Source organism: Camponotus floridanus, unplaced genomic scaffold, assembly GCF_003227725.1.
Source record: "Camponotus floridanus strain SB8 unplaced genomic scaffold, Cflo_v7.5 scaffold4, whole genome shotgun sequence".
Lineage (NCBI taxonomy): Eukaryota > Metazoa > Arthropoda > Insecta > Hymenoptera > Formicidae > Camponotus > Camponotus floridanus.
The window spans coordinates 2,001,997-2,021,531 of NW_020229547.1; the positions used below are offsets into that span (position 1 = coordinate 2,001,997).

The 19,535-nt window shown below is 26.5% G+C and overlaps 4 protein-coding genes and 1 long non-coding RNA gene across 9 annotated transcripts; 2 read left to right on the top strand and 3 right to left on the bottom strand.

Annotated features, from left to right (window-relative positions):
* Positions 1–153: 153 nt before the first annotated feature.
* LOC112638915 lies at positions 154–1,747 on the bottom strand. The gene is made up of 4 exons (XR_003123211.1): positions 1,585–1,747; positions 1,181–1,278; positions 745–907; positions 154–401 (listed from the first exon to the last, which is right to left on the bottom strand). It is a non-coding gene; the product is annotated as an uncharacterized LOC112638915 (long non-coding RNA).
* Positions 1,748–1,795: 48 nt separating this feature from the next.
* LOC105253005 (probable phosphoserine aminotransferase) lies at positions 1,796–5,978 on the top strand. Its single transcript, XM_011260734.3, has 6 exons — positions 1,796–2,082; positions 3,923–4,053; positions 4,420–4,532; positions 4,612–5,038; positions 5,354–5,614; positions 5,789–5,978. The coding sequence occupies exons 1-6, from the start codon at positions 2,017–2,019 to the stop codon at positions 5,907–5,909; spliced, it is 1,119 nt and encodes a 372-aa protein (XP_011259036.1). The 5' UTR covers positions 1,796–2,016; the 3' UTR covers positions 5,910–5,978.
* Positions 4,825–7,741, bottom strand: LOC105253006 (guanosine-3',5'-bis(diphosphate) 3'-pyrophosphohydrolase MESH1). Of its 3 annotated transcripts, none has more exons than XR_003123210.1 (6): positions 7,659–7,741; positions 7,213–7,463; positions 6,376–6,707; positions 6,157–6,289; positions 5,330–5,600; positions 4,825–5,075 (listed from the first exon to the last, which is right to left on the bottom strand). XR_003123210.1 is itself a non-coding variant. In XM_011260739.3 (4 exons), exons 1-3 carry the CDS (start codon positions 7,409–7,411, stop codon positions 6,194–6,196), a joined length of 627 nt encoding a protein of 208 aa, XP_011259041.1. In that variant the 5' UTR covers positions 7,412–7,590; the 3' UTR covers positions 4,825–5,075; positions 6,157–6,193. The 3 variants fall into 3 exon arrangements, 1 of the variants encoding a protein (XP_011259041.1); XR_003123209.1 differs by lacking the exon at positions 7,659–7,741 and adding an exon at positions 7,547–7,637; XM_011260739.3 differs by lacking the exons at positions 5,330–5,600; positions 7,659–7,741 and having other exon boundaries at positions 7,213–7,590.
* An 862-nt stretch (positions 7,742–8,603) lies between these two features.
* Positions 8,604–10,851, bottom strand: LOC105253003. Its single transcript, XM_011260731.3, has 7 exons — positions 10,555–10,851; positions 10,365–10,445; positions 10,124–10,207; positions 9,715–9,974; positions 9,491–9,623; positions 9,031–9,240; positions 8,604–8,837 (listed from the first exon to the last, which is right to left on the bottom strand). Exons 1-7 carry the CDS (start codon positions 10,640–10,642, stop codon positions 8,698–8,700), a joined length of 996 nt encoding a protein of 331 aa, XP_011259033.1. The 5' UTR covers positions 10,643–10,851; the 3' UTR covers positions 8,604–8,697.
* Positions 10,852–11,455: 604 nt separating this feature from the next.
* LOC105253002 (transmembrane GTPase Marf) lies at positions 11,456–19,217 on the top strand. Of its 3 annotated transcripts, XM_011260727.2 has the most exons (14): positions 11,456–11,559; positions 12,059–12,139; positions 13,074–13,375; positions 13,466–13,592; positions 13,789–14,182; positions 14,561–14,668; positions 15,363–15,383; positions 16,212–16,365; positions 16,438–16,576; positions 16,670–16,983; positions 17,065–17,360; positions 17,744–17,911; positions 17,994–18,190; positions 18,274–19,217. In XM_011260727.2, the coding sequence occupies exons 3-14, from the start codon at positions 13,192–13,194 to the stop codon at positions 18,476–18,478; spliced, it is 2,307 nt and encodes a 768-aa protein (XP_011259029.1). In that variant the 5' UTR covers positions 11,456–11,559; positions 12,059–12,139; positions 13,074–13,191; the 3' UTR covers positions 18,479–19,217. The 3 variants fall into 3 exon arrangements, with proteins under 3 accessions (XP_011259029.1, XP_011259031.1, XP_011259030.1); XM_011260729.2 differs by lacking the exon at positions 15,363–15,383; XM_011260728.2 differs by lacking the exon at positions 12,059–12,139.
* Positions 19,218–19,535: the final 318 nt, after the last annotated feature.

The window sequence follows — 19,535 nt, forward strand, 5'->3', positions numbered from 1 at the left end:
ATTTTTGATGTTATCTCTCTTAAAATATTTAAAGGATACATTTAAAATAGATAAAAAATAAATTGACATTTGCAGGGTATAAACAGTCAATGGTGCGTCTAAATAAGAATCTAATAAATTTTAATTGAAGCATGACTTATTTAGTGGCGTGATTTATTTTTATGAGATTTGTATCAATTTGTTTACTCGTGACCTATGGATGTTGATAAGCAGCTACATCATATGTTGTCAACATTTCTAATTATATATTTAGAGTATTATATAATTATATACGTATGTGCACTCAGACAGCATGCATCGAAAAAACGTCCAGAAGATATTCTCGAAAACATTTTTAAAACAATACGACTTCTTCGGAATGTCTTCTGAAAATGTCTTGTAGACATGCACGTTCTGGATAACTTAAAAAAGTATATAATTATATTAACTATATATTAATTATTTCAATTAACAATATATTAATAACAATAAAGATGTCTCAATAGGCAGAAATTTTGTAGATTCATAAATACACTCGCGAATGTGAATTTATATTTTAACGAAATTTTTTAGAAAATTGTCGAATATGTATACAACTAATATTTAATTTGCCAGAAAATAAAAATAAAATAAAAATAAATATTTGAAGGAAAATTTTGATTCAATTATTTTTGTAAAGAAGAGAATTAATTTTCTATAAATAATTAAATTAAATTAAATATCTCACAAAATCCGTTAACATTTAAATTGTGACAAAAAATTTACCTGAATACATTTTACGATTTGATGACATTGAAATGTTATCCATCTTCAAATTGCTTGGTCTGTACGGTGCTGTCCACTAGCGTTAGATCGTAGAAACTCTCTTTCAAGTAAATTTGTCGATCATGATTTATACAAAATGAATCTCTTGTATAAAACCTTTTATCTACGGGATCAAATTAAAATATGTCTCAATATTATATAATTAATTCTAATGTGAATCTATTCTATCTGCCGATAGAAATCTTTCAGAAAGATCTGTCAAATATTTATTTATATATAAATAATATATTACATTTAAATTTCCAATAAAATAAATATTTGAAAGAAAATTTTGATTCAATTATTTTTGCAAAGAAGAGAATTAATTTTCTATAAATAATTAATTTAAGCATCTCACAAAGTCCATTAACATTTAGATTTTGACAAAAAAATTTACCTGAATACATTTTATAATTTGATGAAATATTATCCAACATCTTCAAATTGCTTGGTCTGTACGATGCTGTCCATTGGCGTTAGATTACATAAACTCTTCTTTAAGTAATTATTTTTTTGACCATGATTTATGCAAAATAATTTTATTGACCATGATTTATGCAAAATAACTCTTATATAAAGTCTATATTATTTTTTAATCAATGTAAAAACTTGACTTGAAATAAATAATGATGAAAAATCATAGTAAAAGTGTTTGACTAATATATGCTACGAATTAATAATGATTTTATATGCAATTTAAAATTTGAATTATTTATTTATATAGCTTAATATATTATATTTTTTCGCTATATAATATTAAAAATATATACACGCGTGATTATATTTTATAGTGGTTTTTACCTATTATCCTCGAAATTACACAATAGATTTAAAAAATGTCACAACCACATACTCTTCGTATAAAACCATGATAAACTACACTTTGGAAAGCGCTGTATATTTGTATATTGAGACCTTGGACGAAAGCAATCTTGAAACACTCTGTATATGCCATTCGCTTGATAAAATTGAAGCAAATGAACTGCTCACAACAGTGGACGCTTTGCATCTGACGAATTTACTTCGAAAAAACATTCCAAAGATATCTAATTACGTAGAAAATTAAGATAAAAGGCATAAAATTGGTTGTGTGGTGATAAGATCCCCCTAATTGAACGAAGATAACGACTAGCTAATGCTATCTCTCTAGTAGTTACTGTTTATCATTTAATCAGTTGCTGTTCAGTTTGCTCTGCGTTCTCTGCCACGTACGTCCAGGTCGATATAAGCATAATGACTGACACAAAATTCGAAAATGTGATCAATTTCGGTGCCGGTCCAGCTAAATTACCGCTAGAGGTATGTTAAAATTTTTTCTATATTCTTGCATTTTTCAATAGAGATTAATAATTTAACAAATTATTTCTCGAAGATGAATAGGATGGATTTTAAAATTAGTTTTGCTATTCTATACCATACTGAAAAAAATATACATTATTAAATACATGAATATATATATATATATATATATATATATATATATATATATAAACTGTGTGTGTGTGTGTATATTTTGAGGTACATAACTGTAAATATATAATCATATAAATAGGAAAAGAAAGATTCATCTATTTCAAATATAATCTATTTCAATATACACTATATATGAACAGTTTTATATATTTTATGTGATTGTATATATTTATTTATAAATATACAAGGTGTATTTGAAATGATGCATTAAATTTTAAGAACGTATTCTAGAGGTCAAAATAAGACTTCTTTCCCTATGAACATGGAAATAAACCCCCCCTCCGAGCTAAAGGCCCCTAAAGTTTGGGGAAAAAATTGAAAATTGGCTGTATTATGGATTGCCTTATTATTTGACTTTGTTTTAACGTTACCTATCACCCTCTCTTGAGAGATAAATAAATTTGCGTTGCGAGTGTTTGGTCAATTTCACACCTTTTCGAATTTTAGCTCGGAGGGGGGTTCATTTCCGAACCTATGTTCAAGAAAAAAAAGTCTTATTTTGGCCTCTAGAATACGCACCCAAAGTTTAGTGCATTATTTCAGATACACCCCTGTATACAATCTATTTTATTTTATTCTATGTGATTATATATAATGTGATTATTTATAAAAATCATATATATTTATTTATAAAAATGATACGTGTATGTGTAACAAAATATTTAATAATTATTGTGTGTTGCGACATAAAACGAAGTGGATAGATTTCAGATATAATTATCACCTGTAATACACGTTTTTCCGAGATACCGGACCGACGTAATAACTGTTCGCAGATAACTTCCACATTTGCGCCGCTAAAAGTTTTCGAATGTCTGCGCACAAAATTATCTAATTTTAATAACATTTTGTTCTTTCTGAAATTAAAAAAAATTAAAAAACTGACATAAAATGAACAAATTATTCATTCAGTTCACATAACTTTAAAATTAGAAAAATTCATATAATTTCCAAATATTCTATATATAGAAATTTTTGTATAAATTCTAACATAATTAAAATATTAATGTAATTTTATATTTTCAATATTCTCCTATATATGTCCTTTTTATCTCTTTACATTCCCTTTATAACTTGTTGTATATTTGTCCTATATTTGTTTCGTAATCTTCTTACATTTGTGTTTAAAAATGAATCTTTCTATTTGTACAAGTTGTGTACATAAATGTTTGATTATTATCGCGTGCTAATCAAATATTCAACTGTTTTGCAATCCATGCGATGATAATTCAAATGCGTATGCATCACGTGCATCGACAGTGATTTAGAAAAAAATGTTTTCTAGATATTTTATATATGCAATAGTATATTATATATATGCAATAATACAGCGAATAACATAAAATATTGATACAATTTTCGCTTGCACAAGAGCAACTCGTGATTTTTAATTTCATCGCATCGACAAATAAACAGTTGATATGCACTTTGCGCGTCATTATTATATAATTAAGTAGTTTTATTTGCTTGCTAATAAGCGTGAATGATAAAAATAAAAAATTGAGGTAAATATCTGAATTTGTATTTTTTGTAATTATATTTTTATATTAATTATTGATATTATTGATACTAGACGACAAGGAGAGAGATAAGAGAGCAAGACTGGGTCAATTGCGTTCATTGCTCTCGCGATGTCAGTTAATCGAGATTGTACTATTACTTACAGGTTTTGAAAGATGTGCAAAAGGAATTACTTGGCTACCGCGATACGAAAATAAGCATTCTCGAATTAAGTCATCGGTCAAATGACTTTAACAACGTCATCAACAGTGCCCAGGCCACATTACGAGATATTCTGTAAGTCTAAATCATTGAAAGTGATATAAATTTATTTAAAAGTATATATATTATAAATTAATTTTTGAAAGACATTTAAAAACTGATGACTATTTTTATATCGTTCTCAAAATAAACAATTCAAATTATATAATAAAATATAATAAACTCCTAAAACTTTCAATCTTAATGTTAATATTTTTAAACAGTTACCGTCGACTTTTTCTCAATTAAATGGAAATGTTTAAATAGAGTAATTTGTCTTTTATCCTTTAAAGTTCATTATTTTGTAATAAAAATGTAATGATGATCAATATGAATTATATTTGGTTTGTTTAATATTTGTCTTGTATTACTGATTTTTATAAATTCTATTTTTTTCTAAAGGAATGTTCCCGAAAATTATCATATTTTGTTCATGCAAGGCGGTGGCACCGGAATTTTTGCGGCAATTCCTCTGAATATATTAAAAACCGGAACTGCAGACTATATAGTAACTGGTAAGAGAGATAAAAAAAATATAATAGAGTTTCTAAATTTTTTAAATAAAATAATGACAGTAATTTTTTTTTCGTTCAGGTTCATGGTCGGCGAAAGCGGCGAAAGAGGCAGCCAAGTTTGGAAAAGTGAATATGGTGCTACCCAAAACATCAAAATACACAGAAATTCCGGATCCTTCTACTTGGAAATTAGATCCAAATGCCTCATATGTTTATTATTGCGAAAACGAGACTGTGCATGGAATTGAATTCGATTTTATTCCGGAGACAAATGGAGTGCCACTTGTTGCTGACATGTCATCCAATATACTGTCAAAACCTTTCGATGTATCCAAGTTTGCAGTGATTTTTGCGGGAGCGCAAAAAAATATTGGCCCGGCTGGTGTTACTTTAGTAATCGTGCGGGATGATATGCTCGGTTATCCAATGGATGTATGTCCAACAGTATTGAATTTTACCGTCATGGCAAATGACAACTCTTTGCACAACACTCCTCCCGTCTTTCAGTGAGTGTCATTAATTTCATATATCACGATTTCGTAACTAGATAAAGAAAATATATGCACGAAAATAATATATATAATTAAAAACTTAACATAAAAGATTATAATAAAAAGAAAATATTAAAAAATTAAGAATCTTTTTTAAGATCTTTTTTACATTATTTTTCATGAAATAATATCAATAGTGCCTATAATTTTAGTATAGGGGATTTTCTTCGGCGAAAAAATAATTTTCTGAATATATGGTACACATAATTTTTCATGTTATCTTCGATTCGTAAAAAAAGTTCTTACAATTCTTGTTAATTTGACGACTAGGATATATGTAGTTGGATTGGTTTTCGAATGGATCAAACGGAATGGTGGCCCCGAAGGTATGCAGAACTTTGCGAAGAAGAAGAGCAACAAGATATACGATGTGATTGACAATTCAGGAGGTTTTTATGTATGTCCCATCAAGCGAAACGCGCGTAGTAGGATGAACGTTCCATTCAGAATAAATGACGGTGACGAAAAGCTCGAAAAAGAGTTCCTTCTTGGTGCCGTAGCTCGCGGTATGTTGCAGCTAAAAGGTCACAGGTCAGTAAAAAATTTATCAAAAAGGATAAATTTAACCACAGTAAAGTTATGACAAGAAATGATTTTGTTTACACGCGTTCATCATAACATAATCTTTAAAAATTTTATAATAAAATAATTTTTTCATAGATTATTCCTAATTAATATTCAAGTTACTATGATTTCTATTTACAGATCGGTAGGTGGAATACGCGCATCTTTATATAATGCAATTACAGAAGAAGAGGCAGAAGCATTGGCTGATTATATGAAATGGTTTCATAATGAACATACAAATAATCTGGAAAATAATTAACTAAACATCTCAAGAAAATGATAAAAATATACATTTTTTGAAATTTTGACTTAAAAATATAGTTTTTTAGAAAAAAATCTATTTGAAAATATTATTTGTGTAAATTTGTACATTTACATTAAAAATATATACAAATTATGTATACATTTTTATATACAAGTTTCATATGCAATATAATTTGATGTTATTTTATAAAGTTTTTGATATTATTTTGATGTTATTTTAGTTCTTATACTATCATACTTACAATTTCATCAACTACACTCCTAAAATTTAAGTTCTCTTCAGATTGTATCACAATTACGTGCAAACAGAATGTCTAATTCTCTTTCTAAAGCAGGATTAGTTTGACGACATCCATCTATGACAGCTTTTGCCCACTAAAGTAAATCAAATCATTTTGAGATATTATTACAATTCTTTTCTGTAACTTTTATTATTTTTATCAATACTAAAAATATTTTACCTCGAAATATTCTTTTACTCTTTCATTTGTCCAACCAATAGGCACACTCTTTTCGAGATCCCTTAAATTGTATAATTTATCGGCTAGTTTTACCAGTTTTGCTTCGCGAGATATATTAGGAGCATGTTCTATCTGTAATCGTTTACGTTCGGCTTTTGATAATGTTTTATCATCAGTTACTTCTTGCACTATCTGACAAACTTTATGCCCAAATTCTTTCTCAATTTCTGCAAATGTAGTATCTGTATCTTCTACTGTATCATGTAAGATTGCGGCTAGAATTACTACTGGTTCAAAAACATTGCCCTCTTGAATTAAAATGTTTGCAACTCCTAAAAAAAGAAAAAGAAACAAATAAATTATACATATTTATTTATATATAATATTAATATAATATAATACAATAATATACAATATGTCCTACAAGAATCAGAACATTTTCAAATTACAGATTTCTTAATCGATTTAAAATAATTTTTCTTATTATAATTTAAAATAAAGACTGGCAGTTTTTTAACTTTACAACTTTCGTATTAGATATATTTCTAATAAAAACAATATCAATTTATTCCACTTTAGTTAAGATTAGTTTAAAACAAAAGATTAAAATAACAGATTTTATCAATTTACATTTTTAAAACTTATTATTTAACTTTCAAAATAAGAAATTTCAAAATTGCTCCTATTTTGACTGTCCATGAATAATCAAAACAGAAATCATTGAAACAGAATTTATTAATATTATTATTACTACTTGATGTAAACTAACAAAAGAATATATGATTTTTGAGACACATATATTATTGAAATTAAATTATTTTTTATCTTGAACTGAACCTAAAGGGTGATTTATATATGGGGTTTGAGCGATATCCTTCCTTCTTTGATTCCGATGTTTTTCCGCAGCAAAATTGGCGCATTTTATCACAAACGACAGTAATTCTTCTTTTGACTGCTCCTTTATACATTTCCCACAATACTCGTTACTTTTAGAAGAATCGATACATTCTAGTTGCGTATTATTGCCAACGTTCATGATGATTTTGTTAACGATGCGATCTACTCATTAAACTTTATAACTTTACAATCTGTAAGATATACTGGATATACGATATACTGACGAGCTGAGAAGAATAGCGTATCATTTCATAAGCAAATTTTTTTATCTCACGTTCTATTATAACACGATTAGACCAAGCGAATAATGTATTCTAAAGACCACAACGAGAAAAAGAGAGAGAATAAGAATTTTTCATCTTTTTTTGAAGAAAAGCAAAACTAACCAAAACCGAATATCTAATCAGCTGATCGTTTCACGAACGTCATTGCAAAGCAGAAATGAACGAGAAGGAGAAAGATTGATTTATATTTTGTTTCATTTTTTTTAAATCTTCGCTATTAAATTAATTATAGCATACAAATTGTTTAGTCTATTCATGATATGTTCTTATTAATATCTATCTCTCCTCTTCCTCTTTATAAAATGTGAAAAATATATTTTTATTAGTTTGTATCTTGTATTAAGAGAGACAAGAATATATTATTTCACATTTTCTATACATATATATATATATATATATATATATATATATATATATATATATATGTATAGAATTCAATGAAAATAAGTTTGAATGCTCTTTAAGCATTCACTGCAATTGCTACTTTCAATATTTAAATTTATTATAATAAATAATTTATTATAATAAAATTTATTATAATAAATAATTTAAGAGAAATTCATTACCACCATTAATGAAAATAATAATTACAAGTAAACTTTCAGTAACATTTACCAATTGCAGATTTTTATGAACAAGTATTGCAATTACAATCTCTACTTTGGAATTATTGCTATGGATTCATAAGTTCTATAAATGTTATAGCATGCTGTATACTATACAATATTATTACTTAAATTGCAATATTACAAAATCATATCATTGTCTTAGACAGAAAAAGCAGAATTGTGAAGAGTAAAAATGGAATATATATATATAATAGAAATGTAAAAGCAAAAAAAAGAATTTATAAAGAAATTATTTTAATAAATTATGAAGCTATTCATGTATAAAATATAGTTGATATTTATATAAATTATATTCATCTTATACTTTGGAAAAAAAGAAAAAAAAAAGATTGATTTGGTCAAATATATATAACTATTACATTATAATTAAGATTTCTGCTTTCTGTCTCTATCCATAAGAAGAAATAAAAAATAATAATAAAAATTATTGTCTTTAGTTAGTACAAAATATCACAAAACTTTCTATGCATAGCTCAATAATTAGACTATATATACATATATGTGTCATGCTGCTATTTGTTTAATATTTTTTCCAGGATGTCAAGTAATTTATCCTGACGAGCCATTGCTTCTTCATGCATCCTTTTCCTTTCGGTCGTACTTTCCTCCATAACAGCAATTATCCTTTCTAACAAAGCATATTGCTTCAAATCTGTAATTAATATATATTACATTAAGTATATAATAGCATTAGTGTGATGTAGGCAATATTTTTATTCCTATTATTAAAAATTGTAATATATAAATAAAACATTATATTACATTATATTTATAAATAAAACAAGAACTATTGATTTAATAAATTTATATAGTGTTGCATATAAAAAGCTAACTATGATACTTACATTTGGAAGGTAATTCTATTTTACAGGAATTACTTCTTTCATTATCAGCATTGTTTTCATGTGATGAGGTTGAATTACTGGGTATTTTTCCTAAAATATCGAGTAACTTATCCTGGCGAGCCATTGCTTCTTCATGCATCTTTCTTCGTATAGTAGTATTTTCCTCTGTGACAGCAATTATATTCTCCAACATACCAAACTGTTTTAAGCCTATAATTTCGATATATATTTCATTATATAATACTGATAAGTGAAAATAATAAGTAAACAGAATATAGGATAATGTAGGAAGTATTTCTCAATATTGTTGACAACTCTTTTTTTGACATTGTATTATATGTATAGTAACATGATAGCAATTGTAATATAATAATTATATGTGTATATATAGTATCCATTGCTTTATAAATAAAACAAAAATTTAAACTACATTTTATTGATAGTTTGCTCAAATACTTACGCTTGGAAGGCAATTCAGTTTTACATGGAGATAAACCTCTTTTTTTATCTATATATTCAGAAGATGAGGTTGGACTATCTGATGTAAGGACCTTAGTCACCCATGGTCTTCTCTTGAATATTTCATCCATAATCTGTAATGTAAAAAGATATATTAATTTCAATAATAAAAGAAAGAAATAGAATTATACTATATCTCATATAAAATATTCACTCTACACTTACATCATAATATCGCCATGTTCGATATTTGTTGTATTTACTCTTTCCTTTATGATCTTTCACACTTTTATAGGTATTTTTTAAACCTGCCATTTTACTTTTGCACTGAGAAGCATTGACATTATAACCTTTTTTGATTAATTGATTGGCAATTATAGCCCAAAACTTTTTCATTGTCATTGTTCCAGATACAATTTGGTGTTCCTGATCTTTATATACTGTGAGAAGCAAAATAATTGCTTCATGCGGCCAACGAAAACCATCTGCAAAACAACATATGTCATTTATTTTTCTTTGGACTCCTCAAATTTTCCAAACAAATAATCTCTATTTTGAAAGAAAAAACTGAAGGAAATGAAAAAAATAAACAAAATATAAGTAATAAAATATATTCTTTTCTTGAGAAACATACCCTTTTCTTGAGAAGAATCATGAGAAAAATCTTGAGAAAATTCTTGTACCGTGGTATGAGATAATGGACCATTGCCAGAAGATTCTATCAATAAACATAACAATATATAAATGAAAAAAAATGCGATTTAGAATATATTCTTATACAATTAGGATAGAAACAAATGCACTAATTTTACATTACACATTAATTAGTATTATAGAAAAATACTTCAAAATTTTCATAATAAGTCATCAATCACCTGTTTCAACAACAGCTTGATCAGGACTCTGCACAATTATCGCTTCATAATTGTGCATAAGTTGCGTCGCGAATAAGGGATCTGAAAAAAATAAGAGTCAGAAAAATTCTTTCAATTTTTAAAAAAGATTACACATAACAGTGCATATAAAGATTATGTAAGTTACAGGGCGCCTTCATCAGATACGTGCCTTGATTAGCCTTTGCGGCATCTTCCTGAGAAACTTCCAACGTATGAACAATTCCCGTGTCACCGTCGATCACTCTGATGCTTGGCATGTTCTCCGAAACTCCAATAATCGTCTCGCGATTTAAGAATACGCGCGTTTATTTTTCGCGCTTTATTCATTCAAATTCGAACGCTTCAACCGTATTATATTTCTCCTGAAGTACTGGAAGCAAACAGGAGCAAGCCTTAAAACGAGTCAGAAACCAAAATCACGAATATCATTCCGCTTGACGTTTTCGAACGTTCCATACGTTTTTGTTTCTCGAGGCGATATCGCATTTGTCGCACGACGATTTTCTGTCAGACGTACTGATTGGCTGATGACATTTTCTTCCTATGCTTGCAATTTAGTTTTTTATATTTCATCACTTTAGTGATATATATACATATTTAATGATATATATACATCTGTTCATACTGTTTGCACCCCCTAAAAATTTCTGCATTTAAAGATAAATATATATTTGAGTTAGAGAGAGAGAGAGAGAGAGAGAGAGAGAGAGAGAGAGAGAGAGGGAGAAAGGGAGAAAGAAACTCTTCTACTGGATATCGAAGGCTGCGGTCAAGAAGATGCTGAGATGCTTTGAAATGTTTGATTAACCAATCAGAGTAAAAGGAGTAAAGATTTCTTTAACCTGATTGGTCTATCAAACGCTTCAAAGCATCCTCAGCGTCTCTTTGATAGGACCGCTGCTGAAGTCATACGTCAAAAACTGGACGCGGTATGAATCCTCCAATTGAATTGAAGATGCGATGGCAGCGCTTATCAGCAATTCATGTATCAAGTCCACTTTCTTCTATATACATATACATATATATATATATATATATATATATACACACATTTTATATATATGTACGGATTGAAGGTATTTAATTGTAATCTAATATATCTACCGATTAAACAGACATTTTTATCTGTAATCATGAATTACTGTTCGTCATTTTATGCACAACTGTCTTTACGGTATGACAAGTACGCCACTTAAATATATATTAAAGTCTTGATATAATTTATATATATTTTTTTTGTGCGAGGACATTTTTCGATATCTCAGTAGAGGTTAAATGGTATAAAACAATTTTTAGCTCGTCTGCTACGCAATATCTTGTCCGAATATTCAATTACTGAAACTATGCGATTTTTGTATTGAAAGAACAGATAATTTGATATAAATATGTATGATTGAATATAAAATCATTAATTAAATGCACGTTTACTCTTGCATATTTTTTTAAGGAAATAAATCTTGTATTACCTCATCAATTTATCGGTCACATGTTTTCGTATTGTAGATTTCAAATATATAATATAAATTGAAACTCCAATAAAGTTTACAGTAGAAAAAAGATCCGTGTCCAAAGTACTTTGTATTTCTGAATAAAAAATAATGTGAATGAATTAGATATAATTTATAGTAACAAATTTTTACATTAAATAATAAACGTATAATGAATTGTTTTAGCAATTTTGGACACAGGACAACATTCAAATAATTATATCATAGATTTACTCTACGGATTCATCAATGACTAAAGATAAAAAGGTTGCATTGTTTTTATTTAATAAAACACATGTATTGCTCGTTGCATATGTTTGTCTAGTGTTAAAAACATGTAGGATGTTTCAAAACTATTGAAAACTACTTTATACATAATTTTTCTCCCATTTTCTTTGATAGAAAGTTTTTTCAATAAAAATATTATGCTATCAACAAATTTTTTTACTGATTTAATTTGATATAATTTAATTTCTCTCAGAATGTAAGTTATTGTAATTTGTAAAAATTGTTAAATTGGAATAACTACAATGATATTTAGCTTTAATGTGATATGTTAAATTAGTATAAATGTTCAATATGTTCAATATGTACAGAGAAAAGATCTTTCTTTTAGCTTATTTTATCATAAATTTCTAATTATAAATGACAAATCATAATAATTATGATACACCTTATATGTATAAAACTTTGTTTTCTCGTTATATCGCAAAAGAATTAAATAAAGAAGACATTTTAAAAATGCATATATTTAATTTAAATTGTTAGTGTTTGTGATACATATATATATATTAGGTAAATGCATATTATATGTAAAATTTGATGTTTTTTAAAGCAATATTATATTGTTGCAATATTATGTCATTGCTTTGTTTTATTTATTCCTGTCTTATTAATTTTATTTTATTATCATTTTTTGGTATTTTATTATCACATTTTATTAATTCTGCACTGTTTTATCAAATGCTATATGTACAAAGGATATTTCTCTGAAAATATTATAATTAATTATATTTTTTTATTACATTCTATAATATACTATATTCCATTTTTATATAAAAAATATATATAATCAGCAAGAGATATATCCTGCAATTATTTATTGATGATTATTTTTATTGTTATATGTTTTAATTTTATCAAATATTGTCTTTAATCTGATCATTAGAAAATATTTAACTCCTGCTTTTTATGATTTCAGTTGATCCCGCATGCTGTGCACTGTGTACCAACGTACTGCCTATCCACAAACTGCACAACCGTACTTTTTTATTATTTTTGCCAAATACATCACGTTATAATAGAAATATAAAGAAATAATGGCTGCTTATATCAATCGTACAATTGTACAATCATCCATGATTGGAGATAGTCAACTTCGATCATCAGATGTTAGAACTGATAATTCTCCTCTACAGATTTTTGTGAAGGCGAAAAAAAGGATAAATGATATATTTGTGGATATAGAAAAATATGTGGAAGAAACTGTAGAATTTATGACATGTAAGTAAATTGAAAATTGAGAAATGTAATGGAACATGTCTCATATCATATAATATGACCATTCATCTAATTAGTAATAATTTTATACAGCATTACAAAATGACCGCAATATTGTAACAACGGAAGAGGCAGCAAAGGTCAAAAATTATATTGATAAAGTGCGTGGAATAAAAGATGTTCTTAGAAGGGATCACATGAAAGTTGCTTTTTTTGGCAGGTGAGAAATTATATTAAATAATATCTTATTGTAATTGATCTCATTGTGTTTAGTTTATATAAAATGTAAAATATAAAATATTATTCTCATGAAAAAGCAAATCTTTTCTGAGCAAATCTTTCTCCTTCTAAGTCAAAATCTACTATCTATATAAATGGAGAATATTAATTAATATATATATATATGTATGTTGCAGAACAAGTAATGGGAAAAGTACAGTTATTAATGCAATGTTACGCGATAAAATTTTACCAAGTGGTATAGGACACACTACAAACTGTTTCCTGCAAGTTGAAGGTTCAGATAATGGAGAATCATACCTTATTACGGAAGGATCCACTGAAAAACAGCCAGTTCAATCTGTCGGACAGTTGGGTCATGCTCTTTGTAAAGAGAAATTATGCGAGAGCCATTTAGTAAGAATATTTTGGCCAAAGGAAAAATGCTTATTGTTGCGAGATGATGTAGTATTTGTGGATAGTCCAGGAGTAGATGTAACTCCAAATCTTGATGAATGGATTGATAAGCATTGTTTAGATGCTGATGTTTTTATCCTAGTAGCAAATGCTGAATCTACTTTGATGGTTACGGTAAGTTTATCTGTAATAAACAATATTTGCTACAGTGTCTGTTAAACAAAAAAGATGTCTATATACACAAAAAAAAATTATTTTAGAAAAAATCACGAGAATTTAAAATATACATATATTTTATATATTGTATGTTTATATATTATTTATATATTTATTTATTTATTTAATAATTATCAACATTATTATCATTATTTTTTCCATATATATATAAGAGTTATTTAATGTCTTTTTTAGAAATTTGTAATTTTTTAAATAGGAATAATTAAATACTTCTTTTATATCTGCTTTATATAAAATAAATTTATTGTTATGTAATAATCAGAACCTATACTGTATAATAAATTTTAGAGAGTTAATTATATATTCTTTTTTCAGGAAAAAAATTTCTTTCATAAAGTTTCTACAAGATTATCAAAACCAAATATATTTATTCTAAATAATCGATGGGATGCCTCTGCTTCTGAACCAGAATTTTTTGATCAGGTATGTATTTATAAAGTACTAATAGAAAATAAAAAAGCTATGATTATAATATACATATTTAATGCATAAATTATTAATGCTTTTTTGATACAACAAAATTCTTAAAGATATGCTATTAATATTTATTAAATATTTAAATTATACAATTTTTATTATTGATTTATATTTGACAAATGAGAAGTTCTATATTAAATATAACGTATTTTTCATTGTAATTAAGAGAATAATTTTTAAATATTTTTTATTAATTATTTAGATATTTTTTATTAAGAGAATAAAGAAAAATATATAATAATATTATGTGTTAGAAATATAAAATATAGTAAATGCTATCAAAGATATATATTTTTTAGTGGTAGTCAATTTTATAATTTCAATAGTAAAATTATTATAAAATTAATTATCACTAAATGACGAATTATAACCGAAACATAAAAACTAAAACGAAATATAAAAAACCAAAAGATATGTACACAAATTTTTCTATATAAATTTAAAAAATGTATAATTTATACAAACACATATATAATGTACACAATATTTTCTCTGTAAATTTTAAAAATATATATGTACAATTTATATAAACACATATATAAAACACACATGATAACTCAAATATAAAAGACATACACATTAAATAATCTGATATAGTCTGATATTTGAACAACAATTTGAATTTTTCTCTATTCTTTAGCTGGTCAAAGAACAAAAGGAGGTAAGTTAATTCTTAGGAAGTGTTGCTTATCCGAAAATGATGCTTATGTATACTATAATTTTAGGATATATATTTCTATTTATTTTGCATATTATTTTTTAATGATACATTCTTTAATTAAATTCAAGTTGATTTTTCCTTAAAAATGTCGAAGCACCGATAATTTTCGGATTACGATTTAAAAAACGTTTTTATGAATTAAATTGTAGGAATTGAAATAAGTTAACAAAAGTGCATTCTTCAATTAATTTTAGATTACGTTTAATAAGATTCTGATTTAATAAGAAAATCTTAATAATTAAAATAATTATACAAAGATATATAAAGTTAAAGATTAAAAAATTGTGATGAATGATGATTTCTCTTGATTATGGAAAAATCGACTCTGAATAACTCAAAGACCCTATCATATTAAAAAATAATGCTAAAAATGAAAGAAATTCTGTTTAAACAATCTATAAAACCATATGCAATATATTATTTTTTCTATAATTATACATTAATTATCTTTTTTTTATTCTTGTTTATATGAAAATCAAAACTTTCTTAACTTTAGAACTTTATATATATATATATATATATATATATATATATATATATATACAATAATGAGAAAAATACACATCTTTCTATATTCAATATATTAAATACATTGAATTTCAGTAATAACTATGATATTCTTTTATTGCACTAAATACAAATGCAATGCACCATACTGTACAACTGTACAGTCACATAATATGCTTATCACAATTAAATTATGTACAATGATTTATATGATATATATTTTAAAAAATCCATTTATATTTATATATCCCTTATGCGTAGGTAAGAGCACAACATCAGAACCGAGCTATTGACTTTTTATCAAGGGAATTAAAAGTTTACAGTCCAAAGGATGCTGAGGAACGGGTCTTTTTTATTTCTGCAAAAGAAACTCTTCAAGCTCGTATGCAAGAGCAACGTGGTCAACCTGCTCATAGTAATGTTATTCCTTATAATTTATATATTTTTTCAAGTTTAAAAATTTTTCTAATTCCGATATAATCAATAGATGGGGCATTAGCAGATGGTTTCCAAAATCGATATTTCGAGTTTCAAGATTTTGAAAGAAAATTTGAAGAATGTATTTCAAAGTCTGCGGTAAAGACAAAATTTGAACAGCACTCTCAACGTGGTAAACATATCGCAACGTAAGAAAATACTATTTTACATAATTTTTTTATAAGACTACAACCATTTATACATTGAAAATGTAAATTCATTGCTTTTATTGTTTATTGCAGCGAAATACGTCAGGCATTAGACGAGATATTAGATCGAACAAAAGAAATGCGAACTGAACAATTGAATATTAAAAAAGAAGTTCATGATAAGTTGAACTTCACAGAACAACAATTGATGTTGTTAACTCAAGAAATGAAAGATAAAATTCATCGTATAGTAGAAGATGTAGAACAAAGAGTTTCTAAAGCTTTAAGTGAAGAAATTCGACGATTAGCTGTTCTAGTCGATGAATTTAGTGTTCCATTTCATCCCGAACCACTTGTTTTGAACGTGTTTAAACGAGAACTTCATGCACATGTAGAAAATGGCTTGGGTAATTTTTAGTTATATATTTATTTCATTATCTATAAGGATGTAATAGGATAATGATCTCAATGAAAATGTTATATTTTAGGTTCAAATTTACGAGCTAGACTTAGCACTGCTTTAGCATTGAATATGGAAAATTCGCAACGAGAAATGACCGAAAGAATGGCAAGTTTATTGCCAGAAAACAAAAGACAAATGTCGCTTAACATTTTACCACGACGAGAGCCATTCGAAATACTGTATCGATTAAATTGCGATAATTTATGCGCAGACTTTCACGAGGACCTAGAATTTCGTTTTTCCTGGGGTTTTACGGCAATAATTAACAGATTTGCAGGGAAACAGAGCCACAAATTAGCTATTGCTAATTACCCACAAGAGGTAGGATATAAAATAAACAATATATAAAATATCTCTTATTATACTTTTCTTTTAATTATCGATTTTTTATAATTTATTCATTTACGAGAAAAGTAAATTATAAATAGTTACAAAATGAAAATATTAATCTTCAGAGAAATAAATGGAAAATAGATTTGATTTTGATAGAATTCAAAGTTTTATATATATAATTGGAAGATTGTAATGAGAGAATGACATCTTTGTTGACAATATGATTAAGGAAAAATTGTCTCAAATTAGATCAAGAATTTGTAAATCAAAGAAAATGTATTTAATAACAGCTATTTAGTATATTGTTGCAATTGATAATATTTTTTCACTTTGCATATAAAAAAAAGTATAAAAATAATTGTTTCTTGTAGATTCCACCATGTATTACATCACCTGCAGAGAGTACAGATTCCTTAAAATTTATCTCAACTACACCGAACTTTCCATCGAGAGCTGATGATTGGCCTTTAATTAGTCGTATAGCAATTGCATCCGTAACATCACAGGGTACAATGGGTGGTCTTATTATTGCTGGTTTTGTATGTATAATATTATCTAAAATTGGACTTTTTATACACAAAAAATAAGAAATAAATTTAAAAATACAAATCTTTCCCTTAGATGTTAAAAACAGTAGGCTGGAGATTAATTGCAGTAACTGGTGCAATATATGGTGCTTTATATCTCTATGAACGTCTAACGTGGACTAATAGCGCGAAAGAACGCGAATTTAAACGACAATATGTTGCGCATGCTACAAAGAAGCTACGATTGATTGTGGACCTCACTTCTGCAAATTGCAGTCACCAAGTGCAACAGTAAGTTGTAATAATTATGAACAATTTGTGGTATATTATTACGATACTATATATTATAATATGATATTATATTATGATTTTAGGGAGCTCTCCAGCACATTCGCGCGACTCTGTCATTTAGTAGACGAAGCAACATCCGAAATGGACACTGAACTTAAAACAATAGCAAATACTTTAGGAGTATTAGAGAAAGCAGCATCCAAGGCAAAACACCTTCGAAATGAGGCCAACTTTTTAATAAACGAACTCGATACATTCGATGCAGCATATTTAAAACCTTTGAATTAAATAAACCAATTTTGTACAAATCTGCAAATATATTAAAATAGCATAATTTGTAAAGGAACACTTATATGCGAAAACTGTTTAAATTTAATTATTATTCGTTTTTTATTCTAAAAAAAACAATGCCCTAACAATGTGACAAAAAAGTGACGGCAATTTACATACATAGATATTTGTATTTTCATCGTGCGTTTAGAACTTAGAAAGTTGTCTAATTTTCATGTTTGCATGAAAAATGTAATTTTTATATTAGAAAAATAACATCTATATATAGAGTTAGAATGTTTAAATGTACGATGAAATATTAGACATAGTCTTCTAAAGGAATGTTTCTATCTAATATAAAAAAACTCTAGTCTTAATATACAAGAAAGAATCAATTTTTATAGTAGATTAAATAACTTATTGTGTTGTATAACAATTTCTTTTACAATAGAAAACTAATAACTTGATATGTAATCAATATGTAATCAATTATGTTACACAAGAGATGAATTAAGGGCAGATTTAGTACGTATCCTATATTTTTGGAAGCATTTGATCATATTGAACGTTACTAAATATATTATATTCTGTTGAATTTATTTGATAAAACTTAAATCAAGCTTATCTTAGATCTATTACTGAGATACCAATCAATTAAGAATCAAGCAAGCAACTTTAACTCCTTATTAGATTGTATTTATAAAGAGAATGTATATTATAACACTAAATATAAACGTGGTTAATTATTGAGTAATAATTTCATGATTTAATTCATTTCAAACTTTTTGTATGATTTTACTTTGTATACATTATTAACATACTTTGCAATACTTAATCAGCATATTTTCTGGTTGAATTGAATTAATTATGCATTTTTCATCGCAAAAAGAATATTAATTTGAAATATCTTTGAAGCTATTTTAGATTAAACAAAATTAAATTTAAAAACTTATTGCAAGTATATTTAAGTTGTTTCATTTGGAATATTTATTTTTAATACTGTACTGTACTTTATATTCTTCACATTTCTTAAAGATATGTAAAAATGTATGATTTAAGTAAGTCTTAAAGAATT